This window comes from Medicago sativa, chromosome 3, assembly GCF_051527215.1.
Source record: "Medicago sativa cultivar Bolivia chromosome 3, Bolivia_mono, whole genome shotgun sequence".
Classification (NCBI taxonomy): Eukaryota; Viridiplantae; Streptophyta; class Magnoliopsida; order Fabales; family Fabaceae; genus Medicago; species Medicago sativa.
The window spans coordinates 21,895,303-21,907,620 of record NC_140751.1 but is presented as its reverse complement, the minus strand read 5'-3'; the positions used below and the strand labels follow the sequence as shown (position 1 = coordinate 21,907,620).

General features: G+C 32.7%; 2 protein-coding genes across 2 annotated transcripts; both read left to right on the top strand.

Annotated features, from left to right (window-relative positions):
- Positions 1-223: 223 nt before the first annotated feature.
- On the top strand, positions 224-5,835 carry PSRP2 (RNA-binding (RRM/RBD/RNP motifs) family protein). Its single transcript, XM_085751259.1, has 4 exons — positions 224-521; positions 4,108-4,209; positions 4,320-4,616; positions 5,483-5,835. Exons 1-4 carry the CDS (start codon positions 261-263, stop codon positions 5,519-5,521), a joined length of 699 nt encoding a protein of 232 aa, XP_085607385.1. The 5' UTR covers positions 224-260; the 3' UTR covers positions 5,522-5,835.
- Positions 5,836-9,966: 4,131 nt separating this feature from the next.
- On the top strand, positions 9,967-11,853 carry LOC146936383 (F-box protein At4g22280-like). The gene is made up of 3 exons (XM_085751258.1): positions 9,967-10,915; positions 11,011-11,254; positions 11,461-11,853. Exons 1-3 carry the CDS (start codon positions 9,968-9,970, stop codon positions 11,499-11,501), a joined length of 1,233 nt encoding a protein of 410 aa, XP_085607384.1. The 5' UTR covers position 9,967; the 3' UTR covers positions 11,502-11,853.
- The last annotated feature ends 465 nt before the right edge of the window (positions 11,854-12,318 follow it).

Here is a 12,318-nt window from a genome sequence, read left to right as displayed (position 1 = left end):
TAAACTGATTAATTTTTTACAAAAAGGATAAAAAAAGGAAAAATAATACAGGATTTAATTATTTCGGATCCGGTTAATGGTCAACCCGACCCAACAAAACCATATGTATTGCATCCAAAAACTCGTTTCCAACAACACCAACAAGATAACAAAGATTATTTCAGAAAAAAACAAGATAACAAGATAAACCTCTTAAAAACAAAACCACCATTTCCAGTTACATAATTTCATCCACACCACACCAAACTCAATTCAAAACAATGGCTTCTCTACTCTCACACTCGAATTTCCTTTCCCTAACTCACAACACAAACTTAACCTTAAAACCCAAAACGACAACACCATCTTCCCTTGTCGTTACGACACGTCGTTTTAGAAAACACTTTGTTGTTTCTTCTGAACAAGCTACGGTTGATTCTCCTGCTGTTAGAAAGCTTTACGTTGGTAACATTCCTCGTACTGTTAGTAATGATGAACTTGCCAAGATTGTTCAAGAACATGGTGCTGTTGAAAAAGCTGAGGTACTTTTTGTTGGAAATTTGTGATTTCTTTTAACATTATTTATTTATTTTTTTTTTTGTAATGTTTAGTGTGTGTTTTGATTTTGTGAAATTCATTTTGGTTGAAATGGGTTTGTTCAACTTAATTTATGTTTTAGTAAATTTTCTTAAATGTGTGTGTTGCAAAATGTAATTTGTTTGACCAAGAGCGCTGGTTCCGTTCCAGCTTAACCGGAGATTCTGGATTCGAATTCAGTAATGAAATTTAGTTTTGTTAGATCTCTCGAGGGGAGTTTGCCGCCCAATGAAGCACGGACACTGACACGCCGACACAACTAATAACACATAATTCAGTATAATTACATGTGTTGGTGTCGTGTCAGTGTTGGACACGACACATATTTGACACCGGAACACACCTTATCTGAGGAGTGGTTGTGTTTCATAGCTGACTGTTGTTCTAGCCAGCATGAGAGATTAGTCTATGTGGTTTAGTGTATGTTTGAATTGAAGTTTGTAAAATTAGGTTTGATTAAACTTCATTTTGAAAAATTAACTGGAAAATTCTTTATACAAAAATAATTTAAAAACTTAATTTTAAAATAATTAAATATTAAAAGTCGCATGATGTAAACTGATGACAACTGATTGGATGTTGGATTGGGTACCTATCACCAACAAAACTCTTGGGTAGTGGAGTGTTCACCTTAATTTGGTTAAAATGGGTTTGGTTCAATGTGATTTATATTTGATACTTCAAAAGTACTTTTTTGAATGCATAATTTGAATAGATAGAGTGTTCTTTTAGCACACCTTGTGCGAGGTGAATCATCTTGCTTTTGAGCAATTTATTCCATTTTGATTTGTTCAAAAAAAACAAAAAAAACTTTTAAGGTACCTAGTTAAAATGGGTTTGTTCAATGTGGGTCCCACAATTAAGAAATGTGTTCCACATAAAGTGGTCAAACCCATATGAGTTTCAGCTAATAAGAGAGTGAATGTTATAGAGCCAATAAAAGAGTGAATGTTAAGACGAATGTTAAAAAGAAAATGTTTTTAGTATTCCTCTTATGAAGAAATGTATGATTTTAGGGTCCGTTTGTTACAGATTATTAAAAAAAGTGATTTTGATGCTAAATAATTTTGAGATTAATTTATAGTAATTTTTCAAAAAAACACAAGTCGTTGGGTATTTTTACCAAAACAAAAATCATTTTTAAATCAAATCATAGAAAATTATTTTTAAGAAAAGACACTCAAAAAAACTTTTCATTTCAAGCAGTTTTTAGATTATTTTAAAACTTTATTTTTAAGAATCTGTAACAAACAGATGAATGAAAACATACAAAAGTGATTATTATTTTTCTATAATGTGAATTTTTACAGAATATGTTGTAAAAAACAAGGTCATAGTAATGTAGTATAATAGATTTAAGGTAAAATGGTAAATGAAACATTTCATACGGAACAAAGAAGAATGAAAAAGTAATAGCGGCTTTGCAGGTTGCTTTGATGCTAATGTACGTTTAAAGAAAACTTGGTTTGGTTAATGTAGGAGTACACTAAACATAATTTAGCTATGGAAAAGTACTTGTGCTCTAAATAAACTTTGCAACTTCAACTTCATTACAAACATTATCAGTTAAAATTCGTGTTGTTCTCATTCTCAGAGTGGTGAAGCTTACATTAATTTCATTTAACAAGAGAAGGAATGTTAAATGAAATTATTAGAGTGTTGCTAGTTCCATATGTATCTTAATTTTTAGTTTCAGTTTAACTCCTTTATCTATTTGGTTTCATTTTAGTAGCATATTTTGTATAATGTTAATGAATATAACACCTGTGTGATCATTTACAAAGAGGCACACAAGCAATTGTGTCTTGAATTAGAACCTTACAGGCTGCATTAGAAAGCCTCAAACAGACTAAATAAGCAAGCATTTTTAACTATTGTAATTTGTAGGTGTGGTGGTTTCATATTATTTCAGTAAATTTGAAAATCCCTCTCCCTCAACTTTTTTTTGCTAAAGGCAGAAAGAAATGGGCGATGATTATAATGAGAGAAGCTTTTAGTGGGAAGTACCGAATTCTATGGGAAAATCAGATCCCAACCAACTTCTATTAATATCAAAACAAAACAAAACAAAACAAAACAAAACAAATCAAAGAAGGTCAGAACATGAAGATGCCGCCACACTCTTTTCTCCAAAGGGGTTTGGCTTTGGTATCTCAGATTCTGTCTTCATCTTCATTCTCCTCTTCCTCTTTCTCTTACTGTCTCTTAACTTGAATTCGGGTATTTTCCGCGGTGAGAGATCTTTCAAATTTAAACTTGATATGAGCCCTAAACCCATATGATTTTCTTTTGTATTGATAAATAAAATGTATATTTGAAAATGGCGGTGTTTCAGTTGTTTGTTTTAGAGGGATTTGGGATGTTTAGCACTGAAGTGTTTGAATAGATTTGCTTATTTCTGTTAGGGGGAGGGAGAGAGTATATTAGACTCTATCCGATTTTGATGCTAGAACCTTTTATCATTTTTAATTTGTAGAAGTTGGTATATTTAATTATTTGAATAAACTTAGACTATTGAAAAGCAACATAGAAATGGGATAATGTTTTTAGTTGGTTCTCAATGATCTGTGTATTATGCTGCTACTTTCATGGAGAACCTTGCTTTGGTAAGAAGTACATGAAGATTTTCTGTTTTAAGTTTATGGCTGTTTATCCCTTTTGGTCTGCAAGACAAGATTAAGGTAGTCAAAAGTGCCATTCGCACCACGGTCGTATCTCTGGCAGTGAAACAGTAGCTGGTCGTCAGTTGAGGCCATTTGCATCGCACATTAATGGTGCTGGTGCAGCACTGGGTTTTGTTGCAGGAAGAGAGTGGTGTGATTCACGTAGATGCATATTGTTAAAGTCGAAATGCAACTATAATTGCACACGTCCTGTTTTCTCTCCCTGGCAAAGGTTACATTAATATTAAAATAGGAGAATTTAGATTTCAATGGTGGTGGTGGTGGTGGTGGGTGGGGGGGGATTGGCGCAACAGTAAACTTGTTGTCATTGGACTGAAAGGTCACCGGTTCAAGTTCTTGAAACTGCCTCTGTGTAAAACACAGGGTAAAACTGCTCACAATGCACCAAATGGCGGGACCCCTTCCCAGACCCTGCATAGGCGGGAGCTTTGTGCACCGGGCTGCCCTTTAACAGAATTTTGATTTCATAAGGATTAATGTAGTAGTGATGGTGAGTCAGGACCTACCTTAGTCTATCAAGAATAGCTTAAAGGAAAAAGAAATGTAGAATTTAGTTCATGGTACTGACAGAATAAATATTGAACTTTGAAACCTCAATGAATTTTACTCATTTATAAGGTGAAACTGTTCAGTGGAATGACTACAGATTCCATTGATGACATGTACTGAACAATGCCATGTAGGATTTATCATATAACCTAAGGATATGAGTTGACAAGAGCATTGCTTATATTCTTCTTAACTAGTTAAACAACCTCAACTTTCTTTGTATGTTTTATCATTTTATATACCACAAATATCGAGTGCATCAAGTGCACTGTTAACTTTTATTATGATTGATTCATAGGTTATGTATGACAAATACTCTAAAAGGAGTCGTCGCTTTGCATTTGTTACAATGAAAACCGTTGAGGATGCAAACGCAGCAGCTGAGAAACTCAATGGCACTGTAAGTTTCATTGCAGAGTTTACAAAATACATTAAAATATTGCTAATGTTCATTCAACAATTTAGGTTTCTTAAAGGACTTACAAACTTCGTGTTTTTATCTCATGACAGCAAATTGGAGGGCGTGAGATTAAAGTGAATATAACCGAAAAACCTTTAACAACAGGAGGTTTGCCAGTCCAGGCCGAGGAATCCGCATTTGTAGACAGTCCTTACAAGGTATATGTGGGAAATCTGGCTAAGAATGTAACATCTGATAGCCTTAAAAATTTCTTCTCGGAAAAAGCAAATGCTCTTAGTGCCAAGGTTTCACGGGTTCCTGGGACCTCAAAATCCAGTGGTTTCGGCTTTGTTACTTTTTCATCAGACGAGGATGTAGAAGCTGCTATCTCATCTTTCAACAATGCTGTAAGTTTTTCACTGCCCTTCCTGTTTATTTTGCATGCTGAAACATCCTGATATACTTCAAGTACATGGCACCGTTAGAGTTACTTCTCCAAACCTTGCTTGATGATGATCATGAATTCATGATGATGATGTTTGTATATATTTGTTAAAGTAGTCTTCTGTTAGCAATGTGTTGTTAATATAATAAGATGAAAAACAATCTACAAAGGGCGTCTAAGATTGGCAAAATGTTAGCAGGCCTCCTACTAGAAGGGTTTATGGTAGACGCAGACTATCAAAACTACCGAAATACCCTTTTTATTTTTCAACATATAATATATTGTTCTGTCCCGTTCTGTTTTGCGACATATAAAATGATCCCTGAAATTGAAAATTGTTAATCTGGTCCGTCCCTCCGTTTGGATTTCTTATCAAATCAATCCTACATATATTAATGGAGGGATCAATCTGATTAACATTCTTCAATCTTATGCATCAGTTTAGAATATTGATCATGTGGATGTCTAAGTTGATATAGTCCTACAATTTGAGGAACTAAATTAGGTATTCACACTTTACTTTCCATCATCACAAGTTCCCGCATAAACATCACATTTGTGGACCAAATGAAATAGCTGCTCTCATCCCTTTTTGTCTCTTTGTTGATGTTAATGTATTATTTTCCTCAAGTTTTGATATTTTTCATGAATCATGATACAAGTTTCCCATCTCCAAATATGTTAACATGACTTACAATTTCTATCATGATTTGGGGACTCTATTCAATGGGATTTAATTTTATAGATTGAAAATAATGAGTGATTTAATGAGTGATTAGTTTGTTCTAAATACAATGCTGACCTTGATTTGCTGTATGTTAACTGCAGTTGTTAGAAGGGCAGAAAATCCGAGTGAATAAGGCGTAGAAAATTAGCAATGTAGCAGAGCATGTTTGTCAGCTTAGAGTTCCAAGGAGATTCATGAGAGTAACATAGTGCTTAGTGCAGCTCAATTCTGCTTGTTGTCCAGAATGATTTTGAGACCTTGTTACTTTCTTCACATTTATATTACATTTTTCTTTTGGTTCTAATTATATTGCATAGTTTTTACATGCCACATTGTGTCTATTGTTGTTAACATATGTATGTATTTGATTCCATTTTTTTTTTTTTTTTGTATGTGAATTGGAAACCCTTATGAACATTCACTGATGCAGAGGCAAAAGTTGGAGTTCTTATGCTATAGTTTGCCATTGCCTTTCATCCATCAATTTTAACCATCCCATATTTAGATAAAAAAAAATAGAGCATTTTTTGTCAAAAAAATAGAAAAAAAATTAGAGTATCAATGACATGGTTCATGTCTCTTTCAACTTTTCCAGATGTTTTGAATATAAATCCAACACTAGGAATGCAGAAATGCTGGAAATATTTAGTAGAGAGTTTTATCGCACGTTGTGGTTCTTTTTGTCTTGAATGATTAATTTCTCTGCAGAAGATAACTGATTTATACGAATAAAATGTACATCAAAAAATTAAAACATTCTGCAAACCAAATCATTAATGTCAAATCATTCGGGTGAATCTAATTCTGACAATCATTTTTCAAATTTTACTTGCCTCTAACCAAATTATTTACTTTTGTAACTGAAAAGGAGGCAACCCATAAATAAGTTTCATTTTCGATCATTTAATTTTCAGTCATTTATTTTACATAATTACTCCATCTCACAATTTCTTTACTTGCACGTGAATTGCATAAACTCTCCTGTTCCAAATGTTTCCAATCATTAACAATAGAGGGCTAGCTTACTTCCGAAGTTCAAGAGCACGATAACTTTTGAGACTTATTGTTGAAGATACTCAGAAAATGTCACTATTATACTTCTGTATAGCATAACCGATGATATTTTGAACCAAATATATATCTCCACTGTTTACTACTCTTTTTTCTTTCATATATGAGTGTTCCATGAGGATGTCTATTTTTACCACTCTATGAATTATCAATTATATTGTCATGCACACGAGACACTTGTTTTGGTACCTAGAGCCTTTTTCAAGCCACTATATCCTTTGTGAAACCACTTTGAGCCTCCATACATTATTTCTTTCTTGGTGGCTATTTGTGACTTGAATCATGTCACAAGTTTTAAACCTTACAATGTCATATTTGTTTGATTTCCTTGGATTTAGATAGATTAGTGAAATACTTGTCATGGTTTGAAATTAAGTTTGAGGTTGCTCTTTAGAATTAGCAAAATCTTAAGTTTGGGGTGGAGTACCGATAGAACTTGGTTTTTTTTTTTAAAAAATTGTAGATAAAACATTAAAATGATAGTCTACACAAATAAGAAATAAAACCAAGAGCCAAACACAAAAGTTTGATCTCTTCCAAAAGAAGAAGAAGAAGAAGAAGAAGTAATTCTACTATAGTACCCATTTCTCTTGACTTGAGTGAAACAAAAGCTAGTACCTCAAAAACATTGGTTGTGACATTGTGAATGAAAGTTACAGGTTGGAAGAAAAATATTTAAAGTAGGGAATCCTTAAACTAAATCCAATTGTTTGTTAGCCTATTTTCCCAAATATATCCCACCTTAACCTAAGTCACGATATAACCTTGAAAAAACTTGTATATTTGTGTGTGATAATATGTATCTTGAATGTCTGTTTAGAATTGCTTCAATCTCATAGTAAAGTACAATAACATAACCACTGAAGTGTGGTAAATGTCTTGACTAGCCCCACTGGCTTTAGGAGGTACTAACGTATATCTTAGAATTGTAAGTGGTTGAAAGTAAGAGTATATTCTCTAAGTTTGTTCTGCTTGCATTGAATTGGTAAGCTAATCAAGTCTGGAAGTGGGATGGGTAATAATATGAGCACAATCTCCGGAAAAGTATGTTTCTCTTCTTAAATTCATGTAAATTCTATCTTCATGCTATTATGTTGCTTGAGGGAAAGCAACGATTTAAGTTTGGGGTTGTGATGATGGAGCATCATATGATATTTTAGACTATGTTTTTATGTATTTGCTTTGCATTTGAAGGCAAATAAGATGTAATTTAGAGGGGTTATCAATGGTTTGAGAAACAATTTGTATTGTTTTCATTCAAGTCGTTGTGATTCGCTTTTATCTTAAATCATGCAACTGCTTAGGTGTTTTGAATCTTTTAGTGAGGAATCGTGTAAATCGACAGATCAAGACATCAAGTGAAGAATCAAGGATATGAATATTGAAGACTGATGGTTCTTAGTAGGTATTTGAAGAAAATACAAAGTGAAGAAAATTCATTTCAAGTTCCAAGACATTGCAAGATGGAAGAATGCTCGAAAATGGGACGAAAACTACAAAATTTGCACAGGAAGGGATTCCGGAAGCACCTTGCGCATGAGGAAACAATTGCTACTGCCTCATGCGCCCCTGCGTGTGGTCTCATGCGCTCCGCACATGGCATGCTGACATAAGTTATTGTTTTCTTGTTTTTCAAGTAGGACCAGGAGCTTCACAACAAAGGATCTTCATCCTCCTCTTGTTCTCTCTAAGGTATGCTTTTATATTGTTTTGTAATAATGTCAGTTTCCATGTGAAACTAAACCTCTTTGATTAGGGTTCCACGAGGAACCCCTTCATATTTGTTGCATTCAATTAAGGGTTAATTAAGTTTTTGGTCCCTATAAATATCTGCAGTTTTGTTTTAAGTCCCTATAAAAACAAATCACACTTTTTAGTCCCTACAAAATTTTTCGTTAGTGTTTTTAGTCCTTGTTAAATTACAATTTGTTTAATTATGCTTAAACTTCTAAATTATTGAAAGATATTTTACAAACATGTTCATAACATCGTAAGACACTCTTTTATAAAATCTTTTAGTTTTTTAACATGTAATGAATTAAATATGAATTTTTCTAAAAGCCAAAATTTCCAGATTATATTAATGAAAACTAGGACCTAATAATAAAATTTTGAGTTACTTTTTTGCGGAGGAACTTGTATAATGTTCAAAATAAGTATGTAAAAAATATGTTAAAAATTTAAAAGTTTACGCACAATTAAGCAAATTTTAATTTTACAAGGACTAAAAGTATGTGTTGGTCCCTATTAAATTAAAATTTGTTTAATTATACTTAAACTTTTATATTTTTAAATGATTTTTAACAGACCTGTTAATAACATTATAATAATCTCTTTTATGATAAATTAGAATTATTAAATACAATTTTTTTAAAACGCCAAAAATTCAAGATAAAACCAACAAAAATTTGGACCTAAAAATAAAATTTTGAGCTAACTTATTGCGGCGGAACGTTTTATAATGTTTTAAACAAGTATGTAAAAAAACTTTAAAAAATTTAACATTTTAAGCATAATTAAACAAATTTTAATTTAACAGGGACTAAAAAGACTAACGGAAAATTTTGTAGGGACTAAAAAGTGTGATTTATTTTTATAGGGAATAAAAACAAAACTGCAGATATTTACAAGGACCAAAAACTTAATTAACCCATAAAATCTTTCATTCAACTTATGTTTCGATTGTAAGATTTAATTTGCATATGTCTGGTCTCTAATGCTTTTTCAACTAAGAATCTGAATCGGCAATCTTGAAAACTGATCTATAAATGGATTATAGTATTGACAACCATACTTCCGTCCTATCCTAACAATATAAATTGCTTATTTTCTTTAATAAATTCTTTTAATGGGAACCTAAGTATGAATTTAGAGTTTTGATTCATTTTAAGGCAACCCACAATTGTATCTGGTTGAATTGCAGGGATATTAAAATAACTTTAACTGATACATTATGGGGTCTTAACGCTACTTTCTTAAATCAAATAGACATGACATAAACTAATGATTTAGCGAGTTAGGGTCTTAACGCTACTTTCTTAAATCAAATAGACATGACATAAACTAATGATTTAGCGAGTTAATTCCAACAAATTAGGGATTTCGAGATTGTCGTTATGCATCTGAACCAATATTAACCATACAACCCTTTTAATATTTTTTTACTTTTATTTACTTTCAAATAGTTCCGTTAATTATAGAGTTGAACTACAGTCGCTGTAGAGACGATAAACTTACTATTTTATTACTTCTTATGATTTAGTGCACTTGTCAATATTTATCCTTTCGTCCATCCCCATGTTTAATTTTATTGTATCCGAGTTTCTAACAATAAACCCTACTATCCCTTAAAAAAACAATAAACCCTACTTGACCTTCTTTTTTTAACAAGCATAAACCCTACTCTAATGATTCGCCTCTCTAATTTGAATGCTATCGGTGGCTTGTTTAATGTCAATGAATAAACAAACCCTGTTGTTATCAATATTTCGGTACATTTATCCCAATCTGCAGCAATGATTCTTCTTCCACACAAACCCAAAAGTAATAGAAGAAGAACAAACCCTAAATCGTGTGGTGAAAGCAAAGAAGACAGACTCAGTGATTTACCAGATTCCATTATCCATCACATTCTCTCCTTTTTGAAAACCAAACAAGTTTTTCAAAGTTGCGTACTCTCAACAAGATGGAACCATCTCACTAAAAATCTTCCAACCCTTAAATTATTTTCCGAAGACTTTACCTCTTCCGACAGTTTCACCAAATCAATGTCTCAAATTTTGTCTGTGCGCGATAATTCAACTCCACTCCCCACTCTTCATTTTCACGACGATCACGGTTTTGTGGAATCCGAAGTATTTGAAAGTATTGTAGAATACGCTGTTTCACATCGTGTCCAGCTATTAGGAATCACTATCTCTCGTGATGATATTCAACGATTTCCGTCTTGCTTATTTTCATATCAAACTTTAACTTCTCTTCACCTTACTGTTGGCCTTTTTCGCAAAATTTTATTTCCGAATTCTCTCAATTGTCCTACTTTAACCACCTTGACTTTAAGATCCTTTTACTTTGGCGCTGCTGGTGATGATGGTTGCGCTGAGCCCTTCTCTTCCTTTAACCGGTTGCATACTTTGGTCATTCATAATTTTAAACTACTTCCGGATGCACAAATTCTTTGTATATCAAGTACCACACTTGTCAATTTAACTATTTCTGGACATGAATTTTATACCAATCATAGCTACGTCTGCAAGTTATCTTCTCCGACTCTTTGTAACTTTTCTTTTACCGGTATATTGTACCAAAAACCATTTTGTACCCATCTTTGTTCTGTTAAAAACATTTACATCGATGGAGACAGCATATGTCACTCAATCCAACACTATTCTGCAATCCTCCTCAGCTGGCTGCTAGAGCTTTCTAATGTCAAATCATTGACAATCTCTTCTAATACTCTTCAGGTTTTGCACTTCCTTTTATTAATTATTTCTAAATTTTGTGAAAAATGTATGACTATAAATCCTAATTCACCATCATCATTCATTGCATTTCACAGATTCTCTCCTTTGTTCCTGATTTATTCAAGGTTAAATTCCCTTCCTTGTGTAACTTGGAGTCACTGCAAGTCAAAATGAAACCCCTTGATCATTTTATATACTTGGAACTGAGAGCCAAGTACATGAATGAAGGTGGTAACTTTTATATGAACACAAATACATTTATACCTGATGGAGTAGTGGACTTTTTGCTTCAAAACTCACCGTCAGCAAAAGTTAACATCATTCCATTTAACTATGAAGGTGAAATGGCTTTATATTTTTGTTTTTAGTTTGGTTTCTTATTACCTCCTTTGTTTGTTTTTGGTCTTGCTTCCATTTTTCTTGATCTTGTACTGGTCTTGTACAATGAAAATGGCCTCCTTGTTTGAGTTCATATAAGTCTTGTATTCTTAATTTGTGGGGAAGTTAATTGATACGAGTTCTTAACAACGGTGTTACTTTTTCAGTTGAAACCAGAACTAGAAGGTCACAAGAATACCAGTTATAGATGCTGGGTTTTGCATTGAAGGCACGGTGATGGAGGATACAAAATCCTCTAGAGGAATGTGATATGTAGAAGTCTTGGCAAGAGATTGGAAACAAGGGAGTCCTTCATTTGTTGAAGCCCTATACCGTGAACAATCTTTCAACTTGCTAGATAACATGTTTAAGATTTTATTTATTTTCCTGCATGCTGCTATATTTTTTTTAGTTCCTATTTTATTTCATGTATTCTAATATTTTTATTTTTTAATGGTTCTACTCTACTTTTTGGGGATTTATATTTATGTATTTGAATATTTTTAGGTCATGTGTTTGATACTTCTTTATTTAATTTGGACATCATGGTTTCATGTGGATTAGAGTCTCATATATCTAATTATTTAGTTTCCAAATTGTGGGTTTTGTTATATCAATCTTTATGTTTGGATGCATTACATAGCTTGAGGATCCTCTTATCATATGCATGAATCAACCATGAAAACTTCACATCTTGTTTATTTGTAGTTTACTTTTACCATCCTTCACTCAAGAGCTTCTGCATATTAAGAAGCTGGCAAAAAAGACATACAAGTGGGATACAAAGGTGAAAACAAACAAGTGAAATCCACATATACGCTATTTCCTATTTGTTCTTCATACAAGGATTCTCATTTGCTTATGAAGTCCTGCAGTTTCTGACTGAAACGCAGGTTTGGAGTTCAGTTCACTAGGATTTTTAGGTCAGTCGCCTAATGCCTTCTTTTGTCTTCAATTTTATACTTCTGCATATTTTCATTTATGTGTTTTCAATTTAAAAATGTTTTTTAATTTTTTTTCCTTTC